Source organism: Kwoniella shandongensis, chromosome 5, assembly GCF_008629635.2.
Source record: "Kwoniella shandongensis chromosome 5, complete sequence".
In the NCBI taxonomy this organism is placed as follows: Eukaryota; Fungi; Basidiomycota; class Tremellomycetes; order Tremellales; family Cryptococcaceae; genus Kwoniella; species Kwoniella shandongensis.
Window position 1 is genome coordinate 351,551 of NC_089291.1, and position 25,389 is coordinate 376,939.

Consider the following 25,389-nt stretch of genomic DNA (forward strand, 5'->3'; position numbering starts at 1 on the left):
TGGTACAGTAGTACAACGCCACCGTTATCGCAGCCGAGTCCTTATCTCAACCAAAAGTACATGTCTCGGCTACCACTTGCATCCAATCGTCGGAGCAACATGGAAAACAGAAGAGACGTAGATGTAGATGTAGATACAGTACAATGAGAGAAAGCATGTGATTTTACTTTGACCATTATCATATAGACGAAAGCTTTTCGACCGTTGTACACACTTGACCTTGCTCTTACGCTGTACTCTGTATATAGACTCATATACCCTTTGCTAACTCCAATATACGCGACGAGCAGACCGAAGAGACCTACCTGTATATACGAAAGCGATCTAATCGTGACGACAAACGAGCTGCGATCCCAACTACCCTTGTTACCTAGGAGAGAACCACGAGACAGCCGAACGATACTTGAATTTCTTCCATCCCAAAGCTAGACTCTCACACGATCGACCTTCCCTAAAACACGCACCGACCATGTCCATCCCCAGATAACGTGACGATGCCTTCCAGTGTCATCCCAGAAGAGATCCAACATCCCGGCGCGGGGACGTTGTTCGTCTATTCCTCTGCGCCAATATCGACAGGCGGGAGCAGCAGTAGTAGACGAGCTAGTCCGAGTGGTGGAGGTACAGGCGTGAGGGGTAGTCCGAACAGAGGTTCGAAAGGACGAAAGAGCGGATCACCGTTCCCTTCCGCGGGAGCTAGTACTGCCGCACCACCGTTCGGCTGGGTGCCAACACAGTGGGAAGATATCACAGCTGTGCGTATAAAAAGTCCTCTACTTCATCCGCTCCAGGCCAAATACAGGGAATGGGGGGACGTATCGCTTCGATGTGCAGACATTCTGATATTGACCTACGACTTTGCAGACCCACGAAGAACCGCAGATAGTTCGGACACCCGATAGTTTACTCAAGCACGGTATCTCAGATTACACCTACGTACCGTTCTCTGCTGGCGGTGTATTGGGGAGAGGCAAGTTCTCGACAGTGTACAAAGTGCTAGGCGATGATGGGAAGTTTGTGAGTGTCACCTTCAAATTGCCGACAGCGCACTTATGTGTCGTCGTTATGATGATCTCCTAATGTCCTGCTGATTCATGACTTGCAGCGCGCCCTCAAGCACACACCGCTGTATCCTCATCATCCTCTAATCTCTGCTCGGTTACTACGCGAACCTACTCTTATAGCAGAACTGCCCAGTCATCCATGTTTGATTGGTGTAGATGGCTGGGTCAGGACAGAGGGTCATTTCTACCTCATTGGTGTGTGTCCCAACCATTTCCTAGTATCTTTCGCGTCTCACGAGTAGTGTGCTCATACACCAAAACGACCCTTTTCTGCTCACAGAGCAATATGCGGATTCGCATATCCCCTTGCCAAACCACCCTCTCCCACTTTCTCCTTCCCGGGCGGCGTATATCCTCGATCAGCTGGTCTCGGTGGTACGAGACACCCTGCACGAGAAGGGGAGAGTTTGTCATAGGGATCTGAAGGGCGATAACGTCTTGATTGATGTGGAAAGTGGAGAGATTCTGATTCTAGGTAAGTGAGGGTTGAAGCGACTGAATTTGTCACTTGTCAGCAGCTGACGATCTGAACCGATTCAGATTTGGGACTGTCAACGAGGTTCTCGCCAAGCGAGCCAAAGTTGACGACGTGCTGTGGTAGTCCTGCCTTCCACGTATGTTCCATTCCTCACTGAGATATCTGTCGTGCTGACTTTCTCCTAGAGCCCCGAGATTGTCCTGGCGCTCGCGAGACCGCCTGGCGAGGTGACATACTACGGACCCGAACTGGATATCTGGTGCATCGCCCTCACCCTCTTGTCGCTCTTACTGCAAGTTCGCTTCCCCCTCGGTCCGAAACATGTTTCTCCTTACATCATGCGAGAACGAGCTGCCGACCGACTCCAAGAGCTCGACGAGCTCTATCCTCCACATCAACCCTGGCGAAAGCGAAGAGGTTCTAAGAACGATCCTGACACGGTAGATCTAGACTTTGAGAAGAAAGAGTGGGCTAGAGTACGTAAAGCCATGGGCGATTTTCTGGAGATCGATAGTAAGAAGAGAATGGAAAAGTTCAGTCGGTACGACATTGGCGAGAAGACGAGGAACAGAGTGCAAGAATGGGAAGAAGCAAGAGGTGGAGACAGGAAGTTCAAATCGACCATCTTCGCCCCTGCCGAGGTCAAGTATACCTTGCCGATCTATCTCGACGACGAAACTGGCTCTGGCTCAGCAAACGGTCACAGCCATGGCCATGGAAACGGACATGGACATGGTGATAAACGGAAGAAAGATCGCATCATCCTACGCAACCCTGCGGGAGAAAGCGAGAGAAGAGTGAAAAGCTATCTCAAGTATCTATTGCGATCTGCAGGTATCCTGTACCACATAATCCCTTCCCAACCTTCTGCAACGAACACTCCCGTACTCGCCCCTTCCGCTCCGGGATCATCGATTTCGTCACCCAAAGCGACAGCGGCGCCCGGCCCACCTACTATCTTCCAACTCGTTGTTCCTCTGTTTGACGCACCGCCCGTCGCTCCTACCCCAGCACCTCCAATAGGATGGTTCCCATCCCTGTTCTCTTTCCACAAATCGAGAAATACGACACCGCCCGGTACACCGACACCTCGATCAGTCTCTAGTCCTCCTCTCAAACGTCAGGCGCAGGCGACACAGCCCTCAGGACCTTCACCTCTCACTGCCAAAGATCAGCCTGTCACAGGTAGCGGGACCAAGAAATCGTTTGACAGAGTACTGAGATGTTATATCAAAGTCGAGTTTGAACATTGCGAAGTTCCTATTTCCCCGCGGATCCCTCCGAATCGACGACGGGCTTCAACGGAGACTTTCACCTCGATGAAAGATGCATTGGGTTTTGCTCCTCTTCATGCGGTGTCTTCAAATGCCAACGCTTCGACGCAACCTCAACCTGTCCATGGTGGTGGGTCAGCATCGGGAGCAAGTACCCCTCGCTCTGTCTCTGCAAGTCGACCCAATTCGACTCGACCAGCAAATCGACGAGCTTTGTCCCACGCTCCCCAAGGTTCGTCATCGTCTTCCTCGGGAGGAAGTGCTGGTGGTGGTGGGGGAAATGCGACGACGACGGCGAGGATGCCATTGAACCGATTACATACTACGATCTCGAATGCGAGTACTCAACAACCGCTCTCACCACTAAGTCGACAAGTATCACTCACATCTTCCCCTTCCTCTGACGTGCATGTGGATCCACTGAGTCGAGCGCCATCTCGAGCATCTAGTCGATCGGCTCGAAAGACAAGCGGACCGCAATTCTCGCCTCTGCAACGAGACCCTTCATCATCGACTTCGTCACACCCGTTGTTCCACCAGCACCACCAACATCAGCTACATCAGTCATCCTCGTCCTCGTCATCGTCAGAAAGCAGAATCATCATCACGCTTTCGGATAACCGAGCTTATTCAGTGATCAGGAAGGCGTTGGACGTGAAACCTCCTTCGATGTCGATGGATCTTACTCTTTCTCCATTATCGATACGAAGACCAAGTCTGGCGCCAAGTCTCACGATCTCTGTGCCTGATACAGAGGATGGATCGCATCCGCGAAACGTGAAGAGCGACGAGGAGAAGCAGGAAGAAGATGAACCAGAGCCGGAGCGAGAAAGAGGTAGACCGAGAAGCAAAGAGGATTCGTCGAGTTTGTTGTCACATCTTTCAAAACGAAAACAGCAACAGTCAAAAACGACGACTTCTCCAACATCGACATCACCAAAGGAGAGTGATGAAGTAACGACCAACGGACACATCAATGGTGATGTCAATGGCGATGGGAAGGGAAAGAAGGGGAATCATGAGCAGAAAGAACGCTCAACGTCAACTATCAAACCTTCGTCCAAAGAGAAGGAACGAGACGAAAGTAGAAGTCGTAATTCCCCTCGTGGATTACTCGAAGTAATATTCGGACATCGACATAATCATAGCCCCACTTCCCCGACAACGACAACGACAACGACAAGACGCGAAACTCATTATTATAATACGAGACCGCACTCTGCGAGATCGACTAGTATGCCACCTGGTTTTGCTCTCACAGAGTATCTGTCACATCATCAGATGTGATCGCCGTTCGGACCGTTGGCTAAATTTGAGCAGCGGAGAGGATAGTACGAGCGGAGCGAGAGGAGCGAGTAGTAAAGGCGAAGAGGGGGAAGCGGGAGGGGGAGGACGGTTCAAGTCTCCAGGTAGATGGCGTCGGAGGGATAATATTTAGATTTATAGTTCGAAAAACATCAGTTGTCATTGTAGATCTGAATCTGCACATATCTTATCGATCGGAGCGGAGAGAAAGGCGACATACTCGTACGCTGAAGCCTGTGCTGGCCGATTGCCTCGACTCATCGAGGATGATACACTTGTAAACAATCGTCGTTCATGGCGCAAAGGTCAACCTGCTGAGCACTTGTCTACTTCGGTACAGTACACTGGTCAATTCTTCGTCGGCATTATCATCTCACATTATCATGCGTAACAAGCAAGAACATAAAGTATACATGACACTAAGCATCATCATCGTCAACAAAAAATGAGCTATTGTATTCGACTCCTTTGACTTTTCTTTCGATTCAATTGATAACTGATTCCCCTGACAAATTGCTTTGATCGAAAGACATATGTATGCTGCGTCCGCGGTCAACCTCGACCTAACACTCTCCCTTCCCAACCTCTTCTCCCTACCCACCCATCCCCACCTTTCAAATACCGATGTTCTACCAACCACTCTGCAGTCGGTCTATCTCCCGCTTCCAACTCCAAACACCTCCTAACCAGGTCTGCCGCGTCTTCCAATCTACCTCCACCATCCTCTTCCTTCCCTTCATCCATCTTACCCTCCCCGCTGGAACATCTCGCTACCAACGCCGCATTCGCTCGAGATTCTTCCGATAATCCTTCGAGGACTTCGTCTGGTAAGTCTGAGAAAGGCGTTTCGCCCACTAGCAAGACGTAGCCTACTACTCCTAACGCCCAGACATCCTGCTCTTTCCCACCATACATCTCTCCTCTCAATATCTCTGGGGAAGCATAATGCAACGTTCCAGAAAAAGTATCCCACCGCTTCCCAGGTCGCCAATGTGCTGCTGATCCAAAATCGATAAGCTGACATCGACCTTGTCCGTCAAGGATGACATTCTCATCTTTGATATCCCGGTGAACGATACCGTTCGCATGTAAGAATCGGACAGCGTCGGCCAGTTGCCCGATAAGAGATCGAACTTCGAAGGGTTCTAGTCCAGACGGCTGAGATTCGACTCGGTCAAACAGATCCATACCGGTCCCATATCGTGGCATTACCACTAAAAAGGCCCAAAATCAATCAGATTGCTTGAGCCACGATTTGCCGACATACACCTATCACTTACAGTAGTAAAACTCCTTGTCTTCGAAAAAGTCAAGCAGCTTGCAGATGTTGGGATGACCCCGCTCTGGCGAACTCTTGATCTCCGCCGCGATGTACTTCTGCGTGGGGTTGTATAGTCCAATTGCACTATCGTTCGACTGCACACTCCTTCCTGACTCGGGCGTGTTCGGTGCTGACTGATCATTACTGTCACCCCGGATAGAAGGCGGAGGCGTGCCAGAGGCGGTGTGCGGTCGTGTGGGATCCCAGGGTAGTCGTTTGGTCGGTCTGTGATACAGGAGATGACGCAGCTGGTCCATTACATGGACTGCGATGTCTGTCAGCTACAGCCTGACTCTGTCGTCGTAGAAAATACTGACTCTCGACAGGGATTGGTCCGAGCACTTTATGTCTGAGAATAATATTGGTCAGGGTCACTGCTGCCCGACTTCCACTTGGCAGTACACTCACTTCTTCCAGCAATCTGCCAAGATCCTCGCTTTGATGATATACTTGATGATGACCTCGTCCTGCGCCAGAAGTCAGCAAATCTTTCTACCCATAATATTTGAAAACTCACCCCGACGGGTTCGCCCTTGGGTCCCTTCACCTTCGCTCGCATGACCAAGCCGTACGCTCCCTTACCCGCTTCTTTGAGGATAACATAATCGGCTATCCCTCTCCCACCGATCCCACCAGCAGTCTCGTCGGTAGGTGTACCACACTCACTCGGTGCGCCTGTACTAGGCGCGAGTGAGATAGTCGAATCCAATCTCGAGAAAGATGGCATCTCCACTCTCCCACCCGGCAGTCTAGTCGTTGACAAGTTCGGTGATGATCGGAAAGGTGAGAATGATTGTAGTGATGGGTTGCTCTTCTCTTTGTCCACTGCAGTCGTGATCGACAATGCTGGTGGAGGAAGGGAGGTGTTGGGTGGGATAGTGAACGGTTGAACGATTCGACCTGCGACTAAACTGACACGATTTGTATCTCTCCGTCTAGGTGAACGGGGTGACATTGGCGGCGAAGCCTCCTTCGCTTTCGCAGGTTTGTCTTGCGAATGCTGAGAGACGAGAGTCCGAGCGTAATCACGAATAGAGGCCAATACAGACGTTGGCGGAGGGACCGCTGGCGAAGCGGGAGTTGCTGCGGGAGTGTCCACATTAGGAGTCTCCGTCGGTGATGTGTTTGCTGAAGACGATGTCGGAAGGTTTTCGGCCGCCGTGACAGGCGAAGCGTTAAGCGGGGACGGCTTGAACGGCTGAGTGGGACTGAGGTTGGTCGTTTTCGACGGGCCAAGCGGGAGAGTGGTACTTTTGGTTTGTTGAGCAAAGTGATGTTCGAAAGGATTCGACGATTCTTTGTTCTGACCGCTGTTCCCCAATATCGGGTCCGCCGAACCAGGCCTCGCTACCATGTCGGTAGAATCAATCCTGATATCCGCAACACTGGGTCTTGGAGCCATTCCCAATCCCATTCCGATCTCCTGTACCCCACCTCCCCAGCCGAATCCTCCGCCCAAACCGCCCTGGTCCACTTCTAATTCCTCATCCACCATTTGCAGCAGCTTCTCCCTCTCCAACTCCCGCTTGGTCTTCGTACGAGGTCCGACAGGGCGATCACCCTCCTTCTTGACAGCTCTCAAACTGTCCCGTCGACCAATACTGGCGAAACGAACCGGACTATCGTGATCACCGTCCGCAATGACCGAGTCATCATCAAACGGCCCACTATGATAGTTAGACAGCTGGTCCAAATGTTTTGCCTCTTGTTCATCGAGGGAAGCAGCGAGTGTCGGCGAATCGTTGCCCTTGGTAGGCGACTCCAACGGTGTTGTCACTTTCTCTTGAACGGGCATGATCGGGCTGGGAGCAATCACGATAGAGTTGAATGTCGGACGTCTCGGTGATCCAGGTACGTCGTCGGCAGGGGTGAGGATGGGCGATCCTGGGTCTGGCGTATGCTGAGCTTCCGCCCCGAGATACTCCGCAGAGACTGCTGTGCGAAGGGACGGTTTGGAGGAAACTTTGCGATGAGAGTGGTGATGGTGAAGCTGGTCTCCCGCGCTACCTTCGGGATGTAAGAGCATGCTAGACATGATGGAATGAGCACTTCCTTCGCTAGATCTCCTTCCTTCATCCTCCGAACTGCTCCCACTGAACGAATGTTCAACATCTGATGATTTGCCTATCGCCTTGTGATGAAGTTCCTGCCACTCCGGTGTAGCCTGTAAATCTTTCCATTCCTGCGTTGTCGGAGTGAAGACCATCGCAGCTGGGAGATTATGATCCGAGGGGGAGGCTTCGGGACTCGATCCGCTGTGAGGGAAAGTTGGGGGAAGATGGGATTGCAAGAAATGGTGATTCGGCGAGAGGGATGCCGACATGCCAGCGCCGGGCGGAGCTGTAGGGGGACCTGGACCGTTCTGTGGGAGCGTGAGATTCCGTCGTACGAAGATGGGTGAGGATTGTGGAGATGTTTGGTTTCTACGATGAAGACCGGGTGAATGTTCCGGCGAGTTGGAGATGGAGTTCGATCGAGATACTGGTCTTGAGTGGATGTGATGGTAGTATCGAGCTCTGCGAGCGAATGTGATGTCAGAGAATCAGCTCTGTAGTAGCTGAAGGAATGAAATAGCTTACGAATTGTCCCAAAACCTGTCCTCTCCATCATCTTGAGCTTCTAGTTTCTGACCCTCACTGACCACTCTCTTCCAACCTTCTCTACTAGATGATCTAAATCTTCTTCTCGCAATTCCCGTCATGCTGTCTTGCTCCAGTTCTTCCTCGTAATCATCATCTCCTACATCGTCCTTATCGGCCGGTATCCTATTCGGCGTGGCAGATGTGAATGACATTCCCATGCTGATAGAAGCCAAATCTCCATGACTCTTGCTCGCGCTGGCGTTGGAGCCGAGTTTGATAGAGGCGCCGCTGGAAGCTGCTCTTACGCGGGACATCAAGATGCCGGATCGGTGTCGACGTGGATTGGGAGGAGGAGGTATGACATTGCGTGATGATGAGTGATTCGAAGGTCCAGCTTGGTTCTCGTCTTCAGTATCATTGTACTGATGATGATGATGGTGGTGGTGGTTATGATGGTGGTTGCGATCTTGAGCGGGGTTGTCGCCTCGATCTTGAGATCCCGGTGAAGTAGGAGATGTAGGTGTAGGGGGAATTGTCCGCGATGACGTCCAGCCAGCTTTTGGCCCTTGATCAAATGTTGAAGGTGAAAGGGGAGGTGAGTCGAGTGTCACTCTTCCTGTTATGGACGGTCCATCTCGATGTAGATCGAGCGTTTCCAAAGCTGTCACCACCATTGTGCGTGATCACTCCCAATCCTGGTGCGCAATCACGCTTATCTCCTCTCCTATCCTCGTTTGATCTTTACTATAAGCCTTGGCCGCCTAGAGGAGAAAGTGGCGACTTGCGAAGTGTGATATCACCAAGATTTAGAGCATGATCGTTCCACACCTCTTATCTTGCTAAATTATCGTATGTGCGTCGCTATCCGAGTGTAAGGTGTAAGCGAAAAGAGACCACGATAGTCAAGAGTACACCAAGATTGTTGATATTGGGATTGTATTTGGGGGAAAGCCACGGTCGAAATACAAAGATCGGAACCGGACAAACTCCAGGCAAGCACAATCAAAGTAAAGCAAAAGCAAATCTAGAACGTGTCTGATCGCGATGTGGATTTTGATCAAAAAGCAAATGCAAACACATACGCCGACACACAGCTGCGTGCAGTGATGAATGCAGGAATTGACCTGAATTGATGACGTAGAAAGGGAGATGAGACGCACGGACGATCCTTTGAATGTTGGACGGACAGTAGTCAAGGGGGTAGAGGGAGGGAGGGACGAAGAGAGGAGATAGTCTATCCTAAGGCGCGTGTAGGTAGATCAATGGAATGGGATACAAAAAGGAATACACCAAAACTGTAAAGCAACACTGAACTCACCTTGGGATGTATTCTAGACCTATAGTATCGTCGTTGAAGCTGATGGGTCGAGAGAGATGTGAAAAGCTGAGATGGTGGATGATGATGATGATGAGAAGGACGGGGAGATTTTTACAGCACACAGAGAAACAAGCGGTAAGAGAAGGGCTTTGGAGTGGAGTAAAGTTAATTTATCTTTTCCCATTCAACATAATACAACTTCTTTTGCTTTTGATTCCGCCCTCGGCTCAATCTCATTCCAGTGCAGTAGAATCATCATCGACACATGCATTGAGCCAGCTAGGAATGATGACAAGCTTGCGTCGATAGATCGTGGAAAGCTCCATCAACCACGTAGTGTTACCAGAATATGCATTTTTCGCATAATAGAAAGACATCAGACCGTTTGGTTCTAAAGATACACACACACGTAGCCATCAATCTATCCTCGCGCAAATGCGATCATTCTCAGGGAGAGAGAGGCATACATAATCCCATCCATTTACCGCCGACTAATGACCATTGATTGTTATCCCAGAAGCTGCAGCTGAGGCTGTAGCTGATGCTGACCCATTCGCACCTTCCCAATTTGTGCCGATGGGCAAATCTGGTGTCTTGCATTTGAACAGCTTGACAGTACCAGAAGTATCGAAGCCGCCGGCTGCGATAATCATCTCAACCTATTTGCCAAGCCAGCATCAGCCCTGGTCTCTTGTCGATAAAACATCCTTGGCATCTCGTTACGAAGTGAAACGTGCAGGACAGCTTTCGAGGTCGCTTTCACTTACCGGGTGGAAGATCAACGATGCAGCACTTGGCATGAACCCAGCAGGTCTGAAATGAGGGTTCGTATAAGCCGGTGGAACAGGAATCGGTATCTTGGCCAATCGTGTCGGTTGTAACGGGTTGCTAAAGCCCGTGATCTCAAGCTCCTGCTTCGTAGAATGTGCATTGAGCGCAGTCGTCCTTGTCACGCACAAAGTGTTAGCACAAAGTGGGATCACAATGGTGTAGTGACGCTCACCTTGCCAAGACTGGAGCACCGGTATGCACAGCCAAAGCCATCAGACCCTCATCTCGTCGAGGGATCGTATACAGCGGCTCATCCGGCTTTCTCACGTCCCAAACTCGTACCTCGCCATCCATACTGCAAAAACAATCCATCAGCGCCGCCTCAGTTATCTGCTCCGATATACCCACCTTCCCGTGATCAACTCCCTCATACTACCCCGTTGAAGGTGAACACTCTGTATCCAGATCTTGTGCTGTCTCCAAGTCCTCAACACCACCTCGCCGGCGTCTTCTGCTCGTTTGTCAAAGAGTCTGACCACACCATCACCGAATCCTGCCACGAAGACATTCCCCTCTGGTTCGTCAGATGCGATTGCTGTGAGGTTCGCTCCTGCTTGGGTAGCAATGTCCTGCGGTACGACACCAGCGTCAACAACCAGAAAGGTCATGTTCGGTTGAGAGCGGAATACGTTACATACCCTCAGATGCCTTTCAACTGTCGCATCCCACAACCTCACAACCTTCATATCACCTCCAACAAGCAGGTGTCCCTTCTGCTGTTCCCAAGCAGTCAAGACACCACTGCTATGGGCGACCGGGTAAATGTCCGAGACAGCTCTGAAAGTCGATGCGAGAGCTGTTTCACCAGCAGTATCGTAGTTTCTGAAAATGCGAATACTTCCCTCGGCTGGAGTAGATGTTGTCAGTAACCATCCTAATCACAAGATGCAAGTTCCACTCACTTGACGCAGTAAGCATGAGAGACGAAGCCATCTCATTGATGAAGTGGACCGAAGATATGCTGCTCCCTGGCATGTTCTGGTTGCTAAACTTGTTGAGCTTCCGTCTGGTCTGCCAGTCCCATACACTGTGTCAAACTTGCGTGAGCCACAGTCTCTTTAGGGACACGCCAGTCCAGCGGATGACGAAAGCTGGCGACTCACCAAATATTGTCCGCATCGTCCGTGACAGCCATGACAGGGTCATACGAATGGAAGGCTAATTGTAATGGCCATGCGTCGTTGTGCAGCGTTCCCGCATCGATATTCCAGGAATGTGTCGCTGCGTCTCGCTCATCAGAATAGCTCCCGTCACGGTTATTGATCACACCAACTCACCAGCGTACTCTTCATTGGCTCTACTCTTCTCTACCATCTGTTCGTTTCTGAGATGTTTCCAGGCTTGCTCGTTATACGTCGTACTTCCGGGCTCGTCCGCATCAGGTGCCTATCATCGCCATATCAGCACAAACCGCTTGGATAAAAACAGACGATTAGACAGCGTAGACACTCACCTTCATCTGTGGTTCTCTGAAGTACTCCATCGCCCAGTCGAAGAATCCACTTCTCAACGGCAACACATCATCTTTGACCTCTTTCGCTACCATCCCCAAACCAAGATCGGTAGCTCTCGGTAATCCATTATTTCCGAACCTGCCATCCGCATCCCCGCCTGCATGAGCCCCTCTATTCCGTCTGATTCTCAATCTTTCCATATCTTCCTCTGTCAATGCTTCTAGAACCGCAGCTGCTGAGACTGGAGACTGATCGAGTCGGGATGAGGATGACATGATACCCAATGCTGAACGGGTTCGCATCTGAGCGTTCATGATCCCCAAAGAGGATTGACGAGCTCCGGCACCTGGGTGTGAACCATTAGGCGTGGAAGGCGAGGAATCGGTGGGCATGATCCTCTCGTGCGAGGCGTCAGGATAAGGCGATCGATAGGAAGCTGCGGAAGAATCTTTCGGTGTTGCGGTACCACTACGTTTAGCAGTACCGTTACCAAGATCTCTGCGAGGTTCAGTAGATTGCGATACGGCTTCGGGCGACTCGGCTGGAGCTAAACCTGTCATAGTAGCGAGACTTCTTAAGGCGTTCGCTACTGAACTGTTACGCTTCAGAGAGGAAGAAGTACTGTTCGAGATTGATCGTTCGGTGTTGGTTCGCGTCAGGGGCGGAGGGATACCGTTGCTGAGATGCGGAAGCTTGCCACCATCTGAGAAGGCTGCGGACATTTGCCTGGAAGCCGCCTTGGGTCGATTGTGATTTCTGATCAGAGTTCGAATTGCTGAGCCTTTCACTCTGATGAATGCGGAGTCCAGAAGCAGAGCAATGATGTAGTCAACCACCGTCGAAGCCATCAGGGCCACTTCTGTATGGGGGTCGACGGAGAGATCCAACAACGTCTCGAAGAGCACTTTGAAGCTGCTCAAAAGTGTGAGATTGTGCTGATGTTCGTGAGGTTGTCGATCGCCGTTCGAGGTCCATTGATCCAAGGCTTCGGAGACCACATCTTTTTCGGGTGATTGCTCATTCCCGGCTTCAGCCGCGGCCAACGCTGCCTCTTGTTCGTAGTATGCCCAAGCTGAGGATACCAACCATCCTCTCCATTCTCGAACCACACAGCTAATCACCACAACAAGCTCTTTTCGTACCATTGGACTGGCATCCTCCTTCACCGACATCATACACGCGAAAGCCAATCCAGCTTCAATTTCGAGCTGTTGAATGTCGGATAACCCAAGTTGAGCTCCCGTGCCACCACCGCCTCTTGCCTCGATGTCGATTGGGGCGCTTGAAGCTCCAAGTAGGGTTCCAAACGCATATAGAGCAGCGGCTCGGACTTCTACGGCGGTACTTCTCAGTGCCGCAAGAAGTTCTCCTTGACGTTGACTCTGCATGAAGAGGGATTTGGCTTCGTCGTAATCAGCCCACAGCTGAGCGATGCAGAGCAGACACCATGTCTTCAGCAGCCAATCATCTTCGTGTAGTCTCGCAACGCAAGAGTCGAAGACCTGGACTCCTAGACAAGCAGTTTGCCCAGGCTTGAAGTTTCGACATAGAATGCTGAGGATGAAGGCTGACATTGCACGATGTTCGTTTGCATTCGGAATGACGAGCGAACCGGCTTGCGGGAATGGAGCGAGTATCTGTGTGAAGTAGGTAAATCCTGAATCACGAAGAAGGTCGACCTGACAGGACTTGTCGATGGCGAGTATCCTAGCCCAAATGTAGATAAGAACTGGTTTGAGCTCGACAGCCGGGGAAGCGAGTAGCTTTTGGACGTAGGGGAAGATCCCAATCGATAGGGAGAGGTGAACGGCCCACGGACCGAGGTCGACGAACCGAGAGATGAGGATCAGGGCTCGTAGTCGATGCGATTGAGATAGCAAGACTTGTAGGACTATGGGTAGCTGTTCTGGTAATGATCGAGGCACAACACCAGTTGTTCTTCTCGGCGCTAAGCGGTTTGGCACTGCTCCGCCATGTTGAAGCCACACCTCGAAAGCCTGCAAGTGTTGCGCAAAGAAGGTGGAGGGTCGATAAACACTCAGAGGTGAGATATTAGATTGACCCGCTTCTCGAGCCGCTTCGAGATCAAGAAGTTCTGGAAGCTGAGCGAGACATGCGTCTACAGCGAGATCCCAAGAATGCCACAGGGGATGGTTGTGTGCGGAGGGAATCTCCGGTATCGAAGTGGGTGTGCAGTGATATGCTGACATAATTCTCTGCGCCAGTAGGAAGTTTCGGAATAATGCCGCGACGAGCAGATCTTGTCGGAACAGTCGGTTAAAAATATCTCTTGGGAATGATAACCAAGCAATTGTATCCGTTACCGCTGTGAAGATCCAACTCAATTCTCCCAACGGTGTTCTCCTATCCTTCAAATCTCCCGGAATGCGCATGACCATGTCTACCGTAATCCGCGATCTAGGATCATTCGGTCCGAGTCCTGCATTGCGTCGCAAGGGGTCTTGCAAGACAAAGTGTCTAAGGGCAACTTCGATTGGCGAGGTGAGACAACAAGTGAACAGATCCGCTGGGAGGTCCGGCGACATAGGCAAGATCTGATTCGCTGAACATGCAGCGAGATGTAGAGCATCTGAATACGCTGAACGACCGAGATCATCAGGATGACCGGCTTGACTTTGAGCTGCACGAGCTTCGTTATCCCTTCGTTCGGCGGACTTCGCAAAGTTGTTAAGAATGTTTCCGGCGCCGGAACATTCCCAGACGTAGATACAGGGGCTGGATGGACTATTAGCATGCTTGACCTGCCAAAGCAACGCCGGCGAACTCACGACCCGAGCCATTCTTGCAAGTCATACAAGCTGACAGGGATATATTGGGTGTAGTCTTTGGCGGCCATCGTCAGCTCCGATACGTCATTTGATCACGGTAGTGACTCACTCTTGTTGAACACCCAAATCTCTCCTGAAGGGGTAGGCTTAGGCACACCATGACCATTATAATAGAACACCACCCTTTCGTCCTTTGCTGTCTTGCGCATACCGATACATTGCTTCTTCGTCTCCTCCACCGAGGGGTCGAGGAACTGAGATCCAATTAAGTCAGTTTCTTGCTCTACTCTTCATTCCTCCACGCAATCACGCAGCGGAGCATTATTCACCGCTTTGTATTTGACTTTCGGGTTTAACGTTTCAAATTGCTGATGCAGATCTAGGGGAAAGTCAGTAGCTGTACTCTAATCATTGACCCAAGCAACTTTACTCACTCCTCCCAATGGCTTCGATAGCTTTATTTGAAGGTAATTGAGTGGGGTCAATCCAACATTCTGTCTTTGCACAAGGATTGGTCTTGACGATATCTGGAGGATCGACACCGATATTGAGACAAATGAAAAGACCCGCGGTGACTGTTTTCAGCTTGGAGCGGAGTCTCCAAGGTTGTTTGGTCGCTGCGATGGGAGACAAATCAGCTCTCGCTCGTTTCGAGATAAGCTAGTTATCGTTGCCTTCTGAGGCTCTGATGGTAACCCCTCCTCAAGCTGCTATACTGAACAGCTTAATCCAGGTTTCCCTTCTAGCACTCTTTCTCGTATGAAGCACCAGCGCCTCTGTCTCTTCCGACCAGGTCCCCCAATTCACTCAAATCCCGCTCAGCACTCACAAGTATCGTCCTCCTCTTTGCCCTTGCCCTTGCCTACAAGATGTCTCTTCGCCGTCCAATACTGCAACGCAGCACCAATTTCCCCTGGTCCATCTTCCACCTCCCCTTGATCGTCTATGAATCCATCATGGTGCTCGTACGCTTCGATAGGATAGGCCGGGTATGCTGAATGCGGTTGAGAGGTCGACCCTTCATCTCGAGCATAAGGTAACGAAGGCGGTTCATTGGCGGACATAGTGAAGCAAGAGATGTGTGTTGTATTGGTACAGGTGTTATTGTGGGCTGATTTACAAGAGAGGAGGCAGCTATGTCGGGGACATGGTAGTCACTGTCCGTGGTTAGAGAGATGTGTGTTGTTATGCAAGAAGATGTATGTGTATGTATGTTATGTATGGAATCCGAGGAGCCGGATAAGTAACTGGATGGAGGATGTCATGCGAGGTCCCATATCCTCGTATAATTTGTGTACTCCACTCATTTAAGTGGTCGGTACCATTCCACCGTGCCTGACAACACGCAATCAGTTAGACAGCAGTGGAACGGACATCCATCGTTGCGAGCATGTAATGAGTGCTTCAACCTTTACCCCTTTCGCGATCATACCATAAAAGACCAGCTGCTTGAAGAGCTAGTTTGCCAATAATCGAAAGAGTTTCAGTTAGCGATCAACGACCCGTGCCAAGATGTCAGATGACGAATTCATGATGGAGGTGAGTGCTCCTCCACTTCTTCAAAATCCTATCACTTGGTTCCTCCCTCCACCCAACCTGGTTCTCGTCACTGATATGTACCCTCTCCATTAGGATGCGGCGGATGATGAGGTGAGCTAGACAAGGACCTCAGCTTGATTAGACACGAGCTCACGCCACTCACTTTTCGTACTCAGGAGTACGACTTTGATTACGATGACGATGAGGAAGATTCAGGCATGGCCGATGAGACGGGCGACGTGGAGAACCAATACTACAAAGCGAAGTGTAAGCTTTCTCCAGCCTGTACGCCTTCTATGCGAGTGACAAAGCTGACTTTCGTGTGTACAGCTTTGAAGGAAGACGACGCGGAGGGTGCTCTCAGGGCTTTTAGGACGATAGTGGACGATCAGCCAGAGAAAGGAGAATGGTGAGCATTGCGAATTGCCAGTTCATACGCCACACCAAGTAGAGCGTGTCCATAACTGATCATGATCTGCCCTTGACATAGGGGCTTCAAAGCGTTAAAGCAGATGACAAAGATGAATTATCTCCATCTCCATCGACCGGAAGAGGCTTCGAGGACATATAGGGAATTATTGGGATATACAAAGGTCAGATGATCAGATTCATACAGCACTGTGCAATGTCAAGCTGATGTTATGGTATACAACAGAGCGACGTGACTAGGAATTATGCGGAGAAGTCAATCAACAATATCCTTGACTATGTCGGAGGAGAGGGCAAGGTAAGTAATTGTGTCTTCCATGGAACTATCTTCGCTGACGTTGGTCGACTGTCGTAGCATGCCGCTCTGGCGCCCAAAGTCCCGCTCGACACATTAGAAGAGTTTTATGAAGCGACGAGAGTAGCTTGTGAAGAAGCGAAGAATGAGGTTAGCTTTCAGATCTGAAACGACATTCCATTTAGCTGATTTTGTCGTTGAATTGCAACAGCGATTGTCCACTAAATCGAACCTCAAATTGGCGAAGTTGTGGCTCGATAGGAAGGAGTACACTAGACTGACCCCTGTGAGTCCCTCAATTGTGATGATGTTGGGCGCTGACGATGTACTTTGTCGCAGATCTTACGATCACTGCACGCTACATGTGCTCCGTCAGCGGGGATGAGCTCGTCTGATGACCAGTCCAAAGGATCATTACGTGAGCTAAGCGCCCAAAGACATAGGTACGAAGCTGACGCTAGCATACTTTTAGTCCTGGAGCTCTATGCTATAGAAATCCAGATGTACAGTGACCTCAAGGAGACTCGGAAACTCAAGGTGAGCAAAGCCTTGTCGACCTACTGATTACTGGCTGATTGGCGAAACCCGCTCATCATAGGAAATCTACAACGCTTCTATGCAAGTCAAGAATGCTATCCCTCATCCGCGCATTATGGGTGTGATCAGGGAATGCGGTGGCAAGATGTGGATGATGGAAAGTGAGTCAGGCTCAACGGCGTTGTGGGGCCTCCCAGAGCTGACTAATCATGTTCTTCACAGAATCCTGGGACAAAGCCTCCACAGATCTGTTCGAGTCTTTCCGACAGTACGATGAATCCGGTTCGACTCAGAGGATACAGGTGCTCAAATACTTGGTCCTCACATACATGCTCATGGGTAGCGAGATCAATCCGTTCGATTCGCAGGAGACAAAACCGTAAGCTGGAAAGTCGGTGTAAACGAAGATCGGGCTAGCTGACTTGTGGACCACTGCAGGTACAAGAACGATCCGCAAATCACAGCGATGACGAACCTGGTCTCGGCATACCAACGTAGAGATGTCCAAGAAGCAGAGAGGATTCTGAAAGGTGAGTTTGTTGCCCATACTTCACTTGTGAAAACGTTTTGACCCGAGCTACTATAGCAAACCGCGCTACTATCACGAACGACCCCTTCATCAACTACTTTGTGGACGATCTCCTCCGTTCGCTCCGCACGCAATACATAATAGACATTATCAAGCCATACACGCGCATGGAGTTGCACCATCTCGCCAAGACGCTGAACGTGGGAAGGAACGAAGTGGAGAGTCTGGTGGTCTCTTTGATCCTAGATGGGAAGATTGCAGGCAAGATAGATCAAGTCAACGGTCTTCTCGTTCTGGACAGATTGTACGTAATCTTCTGTAATGGGACTCCGATAGAAAGGCGGAAGCTGACAAGGTATTCGGTTTCGCAGTAACGTGGCGACGACGAAACGCTATCAAGCTGTGGAAGGCTTGGCGGCCCGTATCGGAGAAGTGAGCGCGAAGATTGAGCAAGAGAAGTTGAGCAGGGAAGGTGGACGAGCATGGAGTAGTCAGTTGTCAGCGTTTGGGTAGGTCTGAGCCGCGGGGGAGTAGTATCGAGTTGTTGTAGACTACACAGTGTATCATAGAGAGAGCATCAAAGCACAGACCCGCAGTAGCATCACCTATATATGCACAGACCATATGACGAAAGACAAGATGAAGACGAGATCTGTGATGGGAATGGCGTCATACTCCACTCCCCCCTTGCTTGGATTGCTTGGGTGATCCAGTCAACCTTGCGTCAGTCCATTCCAGAGATAGAGAGTATATAAGCATGTCTTTCGTTCCGCACCCTTTCCGCTCCTTCTTTCTTTTCTTTCTTACAATCCATGATTGCTCAAAGATAACGAAATAACGACCGCTTATCAAACGATAAACAAATAACGAGAAACTCAAAAGGACGAATCACCAAAATGCCAGGTCCCACTTATGTCACGGTGCGAGACGAGGACAAGCACGAGCACGAGAACAATCATGGTCACAAGGGTCAGACTCATCAGCATGGGTATGGTGAGCACGAGAATAGGCAGTTGGGAGGGTACAAATCGTGAGTTGGTTGTTCCCATATCGCCCCTTCATTCCGTGCAATGGTGTCCCCTTTCCCGTCTCTTGTGCTTGGCTCGAGCCGTTCGGGGATCATCGGACGAACCGTGCTGATTGGTCTCAATGGGGTGTAGGACACTTCACAATCCGAATGTGAGTCAAAGAGTCATGGTCGTCTCATCTCTCATAGTCCTTCACGTACTTCCCTCAGCTGTTCCGCGGAATGGCTGGAGCTTGACCGTCCTTCACACTCGTTGTCTCTAACCAAAAGGGACGATGTACCATCCGAAAGGCTGTACCGTGCTCGAGCCGCTTACTGATCATGATCTACTCTGATGACTTGCAGACCTCGCCCGAAGCGAAGGACCACGCCGCCGAAGTCCTCGCCGAACACGGTATCAAGACTGACTATCAGTCCAAGGAAGCTCAGCTGCACGAGCATCATGTGATCGGCGGATACAAATCGTGAGTGCATCAGTCGAACAAGAGGGATCATCGACTCGAATTGGGAGTTGACCGTTCGTGGTCGTAGTGCGCTTCACAACCCCAAAGTCTCGGAAGAGGCCAAGGAGCATGCCAAGGAGGTGTTGAAGGAGCATGGGTTTAACTGATAGGCTGATTCCGACGAGCGAATAGGCCCAGTGATGTGCTGTAGCATAGCAATTTCCAACATGTTCCATGAATCGTTGATGAGCCTCTAGCGGAGGTCGATCGAATCAGCTGGAACGAAGCAGAACTGTGAATGTTGTCAGACTCTGGTCTGCGAGTGGGTTGTGACGAAAGAACGTTGTTGCATGTCTGCATGAAAGGTATGTCTTTTGATGCTGAGATGCACGATTTGACGGCTGTCGGGATGTGAAAGTACGACGCCGCACGTGCGAGAACAATTAACTTACGCTTCTACCGTTGTATTAATAGAATATGTGCTCCCATGACGCGTAGGTCATGATGATGGTGGAGATTGTTGGTGGTGATGAGTCGACCGAATTCCGAAATAGAATCTGCTGGCATCTTGGCGCCAGATCGGAGAATAGACATATTAGACGGAGGAACGGAGGAACGGATAAGACGGAAGCCGAGGAGCGTAAAGTAATCTCGTATTCAGGGAAAATGAGTGAGCTTTATCTCATTCTGGCTTTTTGTTTGTGATCGCATGATCGCATGATCACGCATGGGTGCTGTATGTATGTACACAGGGTACAAGAGGAGGACCCCGAGGGGACGCTGACGGACGGCTATATCCGTCGTCATCCTCTTCTTGTTCCTCTTCCTCTTGATTAGTACTCCTGAATCAAAGAAAGCATATGGTTATCAGGTAACTTTTTACGGGTGGGCTTCATCGCTCCACCCTTACTTTGTATGGGATAGGATAGGATAGGATAGGACAGGATGATCCGCTCCGTTGGGCCAATAATGAATCGTGAAGAACGAAAGAAAGAAAGAGCGCACGTTGGGTTCCTCAAGTCTAAAAAAAGTTGATGATCCACAACAAGCTTTGGCTTTGGTTTTTCTTTCAATACGATCAGAATTCGCCTCAAAAGCTAACAGGTGAGTACAAGAATCGCTCTCGCCCATCTTTCATCACTTGTCTCCTGTCAACGCGGCTAATTCCCTTCCTATCTATCTGTCCCTTGACTCGACCACACACAGACACCACTCCAATACGTTGCGTCCACAATGAGACTTCCTTGGTCAAAGAAGAATATCGACCTCGAACCCAAGACGGGCAATCAGCCAAAGGACAGTAACTTTATCGAGAGGAAGATTGGTCTCAGCAAGAAGGGAGCGTGAGTGACTCTTCTTTTTGATATCTCGCGTGTCTGTGCGCTTCACAAGCCATTATATGCTGCCTTGAGTTGTAGCATGATTCGTTGCTGACTTGCTTTGCGTGATTGTAGTATTTTTGCAGCTGTAAGTTGAATTGGGTTTCTTCCGGGAGGTGGTAGTAGTTCGGTACATTGCTTTGGTATGTAGATAGCTGATAGTTCGAGCAATAGGGCGCTTCTCTCTTCTCAGATGGGTGAGTGGTTATCCACTTTGCTGGACTACTCCTACTCCCCCGCACCAGCGGTATGCTATTTGAGGACCCCACAAACACCAATTGAACGCCGAGGGCTTACCTTGTCACCTTGTTCAGTTACGCAAACGCATCCATCGGTCCTGCTAGTACCATCTTGAAAGGATACATCTACAAAGAGGCATTCACGAACAACCCTATCAATGGTCGACTCTTGCCTGCTATCGCCTTTGCGGGTATCATCCTTGGACAGTTGACTTTCGGTTGGATCAGTGACAAGATCGGTAGGAAGGTGAGCACAAGTCTCCCTTGGTTGACAATGCGCAGATACCAAGGGACCAGAAGCGGGCGGAGGAGTACACAGCAGCGAGCTTAACGTCCAGCACTTTGGTGGCGTGGGGAATGATTCAAGTTCAGTAATCGAAGGAGCATCACTGACCTGTCGACTTACCAGTTCGGAATGCTCCTCTGCACCGGTATCGTCTTCGTCTTCTCCGCTCTCGAGGCAGCTTCCAAGGGTCCCGGTGCTCAAGGCACTATCAATGCCCTTTTGTGAGTATTGCCTCGAAATCATGTATGATTGAGATGCTGACCGTTGATGTCAGGGCATACCGTTTCTTGGTCGGTGTCGGAATCGGTGGTGAATACCCTACAGGATCTGTCGCTGCCGCTGAGAACACCGAAGATCCGGAGATTGCCAAAGGCAGTCAACAGAAGTTGTTCGTGCTCGGTGAGTGGCTGAGACCGGTCCGAGCACGATGTCATCAGATATCAGTAGTCTGACAGTGATACTCGATGATAGCCACCAACACCATGATCGATCTTGCCTTTGTTATTTCTTACTGTGCGTTTTCACTATTGCAGATAGTCGTGCCTGAGCCTCAGCACTCGCTATCTGGACGTGCACTGATTTAGCCCTTGACACACAGTCGTCTGCCTTGTCTGTCTCTGGATCTTCGGCATGAACCATCTCAACGCGGTATGGCGAATTACCCTCGGTCTCGGATGTGTTCCTCCTATGTTCCTGTTCTACTTCCGATTGAAGATGAAGGAGCCGGAAGCATACGCTCATAACTCGATGAAGCACACAACTATCCCATGGTGGTTGGTCATCAAGCGATAGTGCGTGACGGCTGGTGAATATGGGTAGACAGCTGTACTGATGTTCGTTCGTTCACAGCTGGGTCAAACTCCTTGCGGTCTCGATCACTGTAAGTTCCGATGTTTTATGCGCACTTCTCCCGCGGCTGACATGAGGTCGGTTCCAGTGGTTCTTGTACGACTGGATCACTTACCGTTCGTTGCATGTTGCTCTCCTTCTAGTTGGGCCGATATTGATGTCGCCTATCCTTCATAGCCTTCGGTCTCTACGCCACACCCATCACTGACGTCGCCGACCCGAATGGAACCTTGTACACTTCCATCGGTTGGGGTACTTTGATCAACTTCTTCTACGTCGTGAGTACACCCTTGCCACATGAGCATACATCAGATGCTGATTCCCGCCCTGTAGCCTGGTACAGTAGCCGGTGCTTTCATTGTCGACTACCTTGGTCCCAAGTACACTATGATCTTCGGACTGTGTATGCAGGCGCTTTTCGGTTTCATCCTTTCAGGGTGCTACAACTTGTAAGCTGAAGTGTCTGGGCAGGTTGAGATCCTGGGAAGAATTGACTGACGCCTCTTTAGGCTTACTGAGCCCAAGCGTATCTCCGGCTTCGCGATCATGTACGGGCTCTTCCTTTGCTTTGGTGTAAGTTGCAGCCAAGTTGCACACCCAAATGATCAGTCGGCTAACTATTGTACTATCTTCGCTCGTAACAGGAAGTGGGACCCGGCAGTAAGTTTTCCCTTATATCTTGGAATTGCCAGCAGGTGCACAGTGTGCTGATATTCTCCTCCTGTAGACTGTCTCGGTCTTCTCGCTTCTAAGGCTATTGGGCCCACTGCTACCCGTGGACAGTTGTACGGTATCGCCGCCGCTGTTGGAAAAGTCGGAGCTTTCATTGGAACCTACACTTTCCCTCAGATCCAGGCGAGCTTCGGGTGAGTTGTGCTGACTCGACGGATTTAGGCAAGATCCGTACTAACCTGTATCTGCATTATTCCAGTCCTACTGGATCGTACGGTAACAGTACTGGTGTCTTCTGGCTCGGTTCTGGTCTCGCGCTAGTCTCAGCCACCATCACGTTCTTCTTCATTCCTAACATCAAGCCCGATCACATGGTAGAGGAGGATCTCGCTTTCAGAGCGTATTTGGAGAAGAATGGTTACGACACGTCAAAGTGAGTATTTGGTATGAGGCACTTCAGGAGGGATCGGCTACTGACGCTGTATATCATCGCAGGATGGGTCTCAAAGACACCGTGTCAGATCTCGAGATCAACCGATACGAATCTGACAAAGTCGCCGGGGCCCACGAGACTACTCACCCTGTCCAACTGTAATCGGCTGGCTGCTACTCAGCCCTCGACTTGGTCGCCAGATCTCCAACATCTAGTATAGCCATTTAATGTTCTCTTTACCACATCAAATCGGGATGAAATCATTCAACACGGTTTCTATCTTAAATATTCTCCCCTCTTTCGTTCTGTTACTGCTATCTTCTATTCCGGCCTTCTTCAACGTTGCAACTTATAGATCTCTCTTGATGAATAATATGTAAAACTTAATCGTGTTGTGGAGCGAGGGCGTAACGATCTTATGACACCTGTCTGTACTGCCCATCGCTTTCCCCGGGATATAACGCGTAATGAGCTCTAGTTATTTGTTTATGTCTTGACTGACTGATACTACATGGACTAAAAGAATGCTACGGTATGTAAGAGCGTATGAGGATGCTTCTCAGCATGAGAGACGAGGATCGAATCGATATCACTATCGATATCCTTGGATGCTTCGATCTGAAATATCAATGGGGTCCCGTCAGTTCACACCGGTCATCGTCCAGCGGTCAGACTTACAGCTGTGGCCAGTTCCAAGATGGATTGACCGGCGATGAGTGCTTCTTCTGGATTATCTTTGATATCGAGATTGATGATGTGAATTGGCCGATTATATTCTCCTCCTCTCGTCATCAAATCTGCCCCATTGCATCATCAGCATCATCATCAGTATCATCTCCCATTCTTCTCATCCACTCCGAGTTATATCAAAGCGGGACTCACCATCACAGACTGCATCATAACATCTCTCTTCACAAGTGATCACCACGTCTGCCAGTACGCTTTTCAACTCTTGCCATTTCTCCGGTGCCCTCTTCACTTTTCGATTCCTATCCAACATCGGTAAGAGTCCGTTCCTCTTATACAAGTTTGGATCTTTGGACTCCAAATCTCGATAGATGTCGTCGTAAGGGGTACCGAAGCGGTAGACATTGGGTTTGTCAATTGCTGGTCCGGGGAGTCGGACGGCTGAGCCTGTTCCGGCGGAGATGACGCGGAAAGCGTGTTTGCTGTGTCCCGAGACGGATAGCACAAGGATGCAAGCAAGAGAGATAGGAGGTAGGGCGACGAAGTCGTGTAGGGACAGGTCGTGAGCGAGAGGTAAATTGGCAGGTAAAAGGGATTGAAAGTAAAAATGGCGATCAGCAACAAATTTCCTTTGCGACCAAACAAGATAACAGCACTCACTCTAACACCATGTGCGCTTCCATTGATCGATTCTGAGTTTTGTCGTTCCGTCAGCATGCCATGCATGAGTCCCCACAGCACTCTCTCATCACTCACGTTATTACTCGCACACACGACACAGAACAACGGTCTTCTCCTCCCCTTGACTTCCCCGCCATTCGACACCTCTCCACCATTCAGCGCACTCAGCGCCGAGCCGTTGGGCTTCACATCGACCGGTGGTGGTGGAGCAGCATGTATTGAGGGTGGTGTATTGTAGTTTGATGGCGGAGGAGTAGCGTAAGATGATGGTGGGGTCGCGGTTGTCGTCGGTTGGGGTGGTCTAGGATATCGGGATCTCGGATCTTGCGGCCTCATACTCATACGAGGATCAGAGGAGGTCGAGCTGTTCTGGTACTCCATAGATCCGGGAGGTGGGAACGGTGAGCCAGAGCCAGAACCACGAGGATCAGCTGGCGGCGCATTATAGCCTGGTCCAGATGCTGGATAGCCAGCGAATGGTGGAGGCAGTCCACCACCGCTAGCACTCGCATTTCCCCCATAGGGTGCAGCTATTGGTGGTGGAGCTTGTCGAGGATCAGGTGCAGGTGCTGATCCGTATGGATTAGGATTTGGCGAAGCATTGAATTGACCATGTCCTGGATTCGGAGGAAGGGAGGAAGAAGGTGATGGTCGGTAATTATTTCGTCGTCGAGGATCCATCGTGTCACGCAAGCCAAGCAGCGAGAATTTGTATGCTTTTGTAGTTAGAGTCGTCCTTGTTTGCAGTGTTATCGTCTCGCTATGTTCATGGTATCGTGAAGTGATACTTTTAGTGACTGATGTTCAAAGGTACAAGGAAGATCAATCAAGTTTGGTGACGAAATCTGGACTTGCGCGCGAAAACACGCTTCGACCAATTTCTTTCATCTCCTCAATCACAATAATATCACTATACTCAGCTCCGATTCTCTGTCCTATTTCTTTCCT

General features: G+C 50.2%; 7 protein-coding genes across 7 annotated transcripts; 4 read left to right on the forward strand and 3 right to left on the reverse strand.

Annotated features, from left to right (window-relative positions):
- Nucleotides 1-494: 494 nt before the first annotated feature.
- Nucleotides 495-4,103, forward strand: CI109_102820 (uncharacterized protein; the record flags this gene model as incomplete). Its single annotated transcript, XM_032001211.1, has 6 exons — nt 495-755; nt 865-1,017; nt 1,106-1,259; nt 1,345-1,539; nt 1,605-1,678; nt 1,728-4,103. The coding sequence occupies 6 exons, from the start codon at nt 495-497 to the stop codon at nt 4,101-4,103; spliced, it is 3,213 nt and encodes a 1,070-aa protein (XP_031864101.1).
- Nucleotides 4,104-4,673: 570 nt separating this feature from the next.
- Nucleotides 4,674-8,698, reverse strand: CI109_102821 (uncharacterized protein; the record flags this gene model as incomplete). Its single annotated transcript, XM_032001212.1, has 6 exons — nt 4,674-5,335; nt 5,402-5,707; nt 5,760-5,791; nt 5,851-5,909; nt 5,960-7,958; nt 8,022-8,698. The coding sequence occupies 6 exons, from the start codon at nt 8,696-8,698 to the stop codon at nt 4,674-4,676; spliced, it is 3,735 nt and encodes a 1,244-aa protein (XP_031864102.1).
- Nucleotides 8,699-9,833: 1,135 nt separating this feature from the next.
- Nucleotides 9,834-15,480, reverse strand: CI109_102822 (uncharacterized protein; the record flags this gene model as incomplete). Its single annotated transcript, XM_032001213.1, has 14 exons — nt 9,834-10,001; nt 10,110-10,287; nt 10,346-10,468; nt 10,522-10,742; nt 10,812-11,020; nt 11,076-11,200; nt 11,277-11,394; nt 11,451-11,559; nt 11,627-14,363; nt 14,417-14,471; nt 14,526-14,670; nt 14,746-14,795; nt 14,851-15,033; nt 15,246-15,480. The coding sequence occupies 14 exons, from the start codon at nt 15,478-15,480 to the stop codon at nt 9,834-9,836; spliced, it is 4,656 nt and encodes a 1,551-aa protein (XP_031864103.1).
- Nucleotides 15,481-15,928: 448 nt separating this feature from the next.
- On the forward strand, nt 15,929-18,258 carry CI109_102823 (uncharacterized protein; the record flags this gene model as incomplete). Its single annotated transcript, XM_032001214.1, has 15 exons — nt 15,929-15,955; nt 16,049-16,066; nt 16,132-16,222; nt 16,286-16,364; nt 16,446-16,548; nt 16,611-16,682; nt 16,740-16,829; nt 16,891-16,965; nt 17,019-17,097; nt 17,152-17,216; nt 17,278-17,377; nt 17,439-17,595; nt 17,655-17,746; nt 17,803-18,049; nt 18,117-18,258. 15 exons carry the CDS (start codon nt 15,929-15,931, stop codon nt 18,256-18,258), a joined length of 1,437 nt encoding a protein of 478 aa, XP_031864104.1.
- A 383-nt stretch (nt 18,259-18,641) lies between these two features.
- CI109_102824 (uncharacterized protein) lies at nt 18,642-19,382 on the forward strand (the record flags this gene model as incomplete). The annotated part of the gene is made up of 4 exons (XM_032001215.1): nt 18,642-18,775; nt 18,906-18,924; nt 19,118-19,236; nt 19,304-19,382. 4 exons carry the CDS (start codon nt 18,642-18,644, stop codon nt 19,380-19,382), a joined length of 351 nt encoding a protein of 116 aa, XP_031864105.1.
- A 1,066-nt stretch (nt 19,383-20,448) lies between these two features.
- On the forward strand, nt 20,449-23,235 carry CI109_102825 (uncharacterized protein; the record flags this gene model as incomplete). Its single annotated transcript, XM_032001216.1, has 17 exons — nt 20,449-20,558; nt 20,670-20,682; nt 20,769-20,791; nt 20,909-21,080; nt 21,243-21,340; nt 21,394-21,518; nt 21,591-21,632; nt 21,718-21,910; nt 21,969-21,999; nt 22,057-22,084; nt 22,146-22,246; nt 22,302-22,417; nt 22,478-22,541; nt 22,613-22,628; nt 22,696-22,834; nt 22,900-23,073; nt 23,136-23,235. The coding sequence occupies 17 exons, from the start codon at nt 20,449-20,451 to the stop codon at nt 23,233-23,235; spliced, it is 1,545 nt and encodes a 514-aa protein (XP_031864106.1).
- A 354-nt stretch (nt 23,236-23,589) lies between these two features.
- On the reverse strand, nt 23,590-25,122 carry CI109_102826 (RNA polymerase II subunit A domain phosphatase SSU72; the record flags this gene model as incomplete). Its single annotated transcript, XM_032001217.1, has 5 exons — nt 23,590-23,691; nt 23,752-23,870; nt 23,956-24,242; nt 24,421-24,452; nt 24,517-25,122. 5 exons carry the CDS (start codon nt 25,120-25,122, stop codon nt 23,590-23,592), a joined length of 1,146 nt encoding a protein of 381 aa, XP_031864107.1.
- Nucleotides 25,123-25,389: the final 267 nt, after the last annotated feature.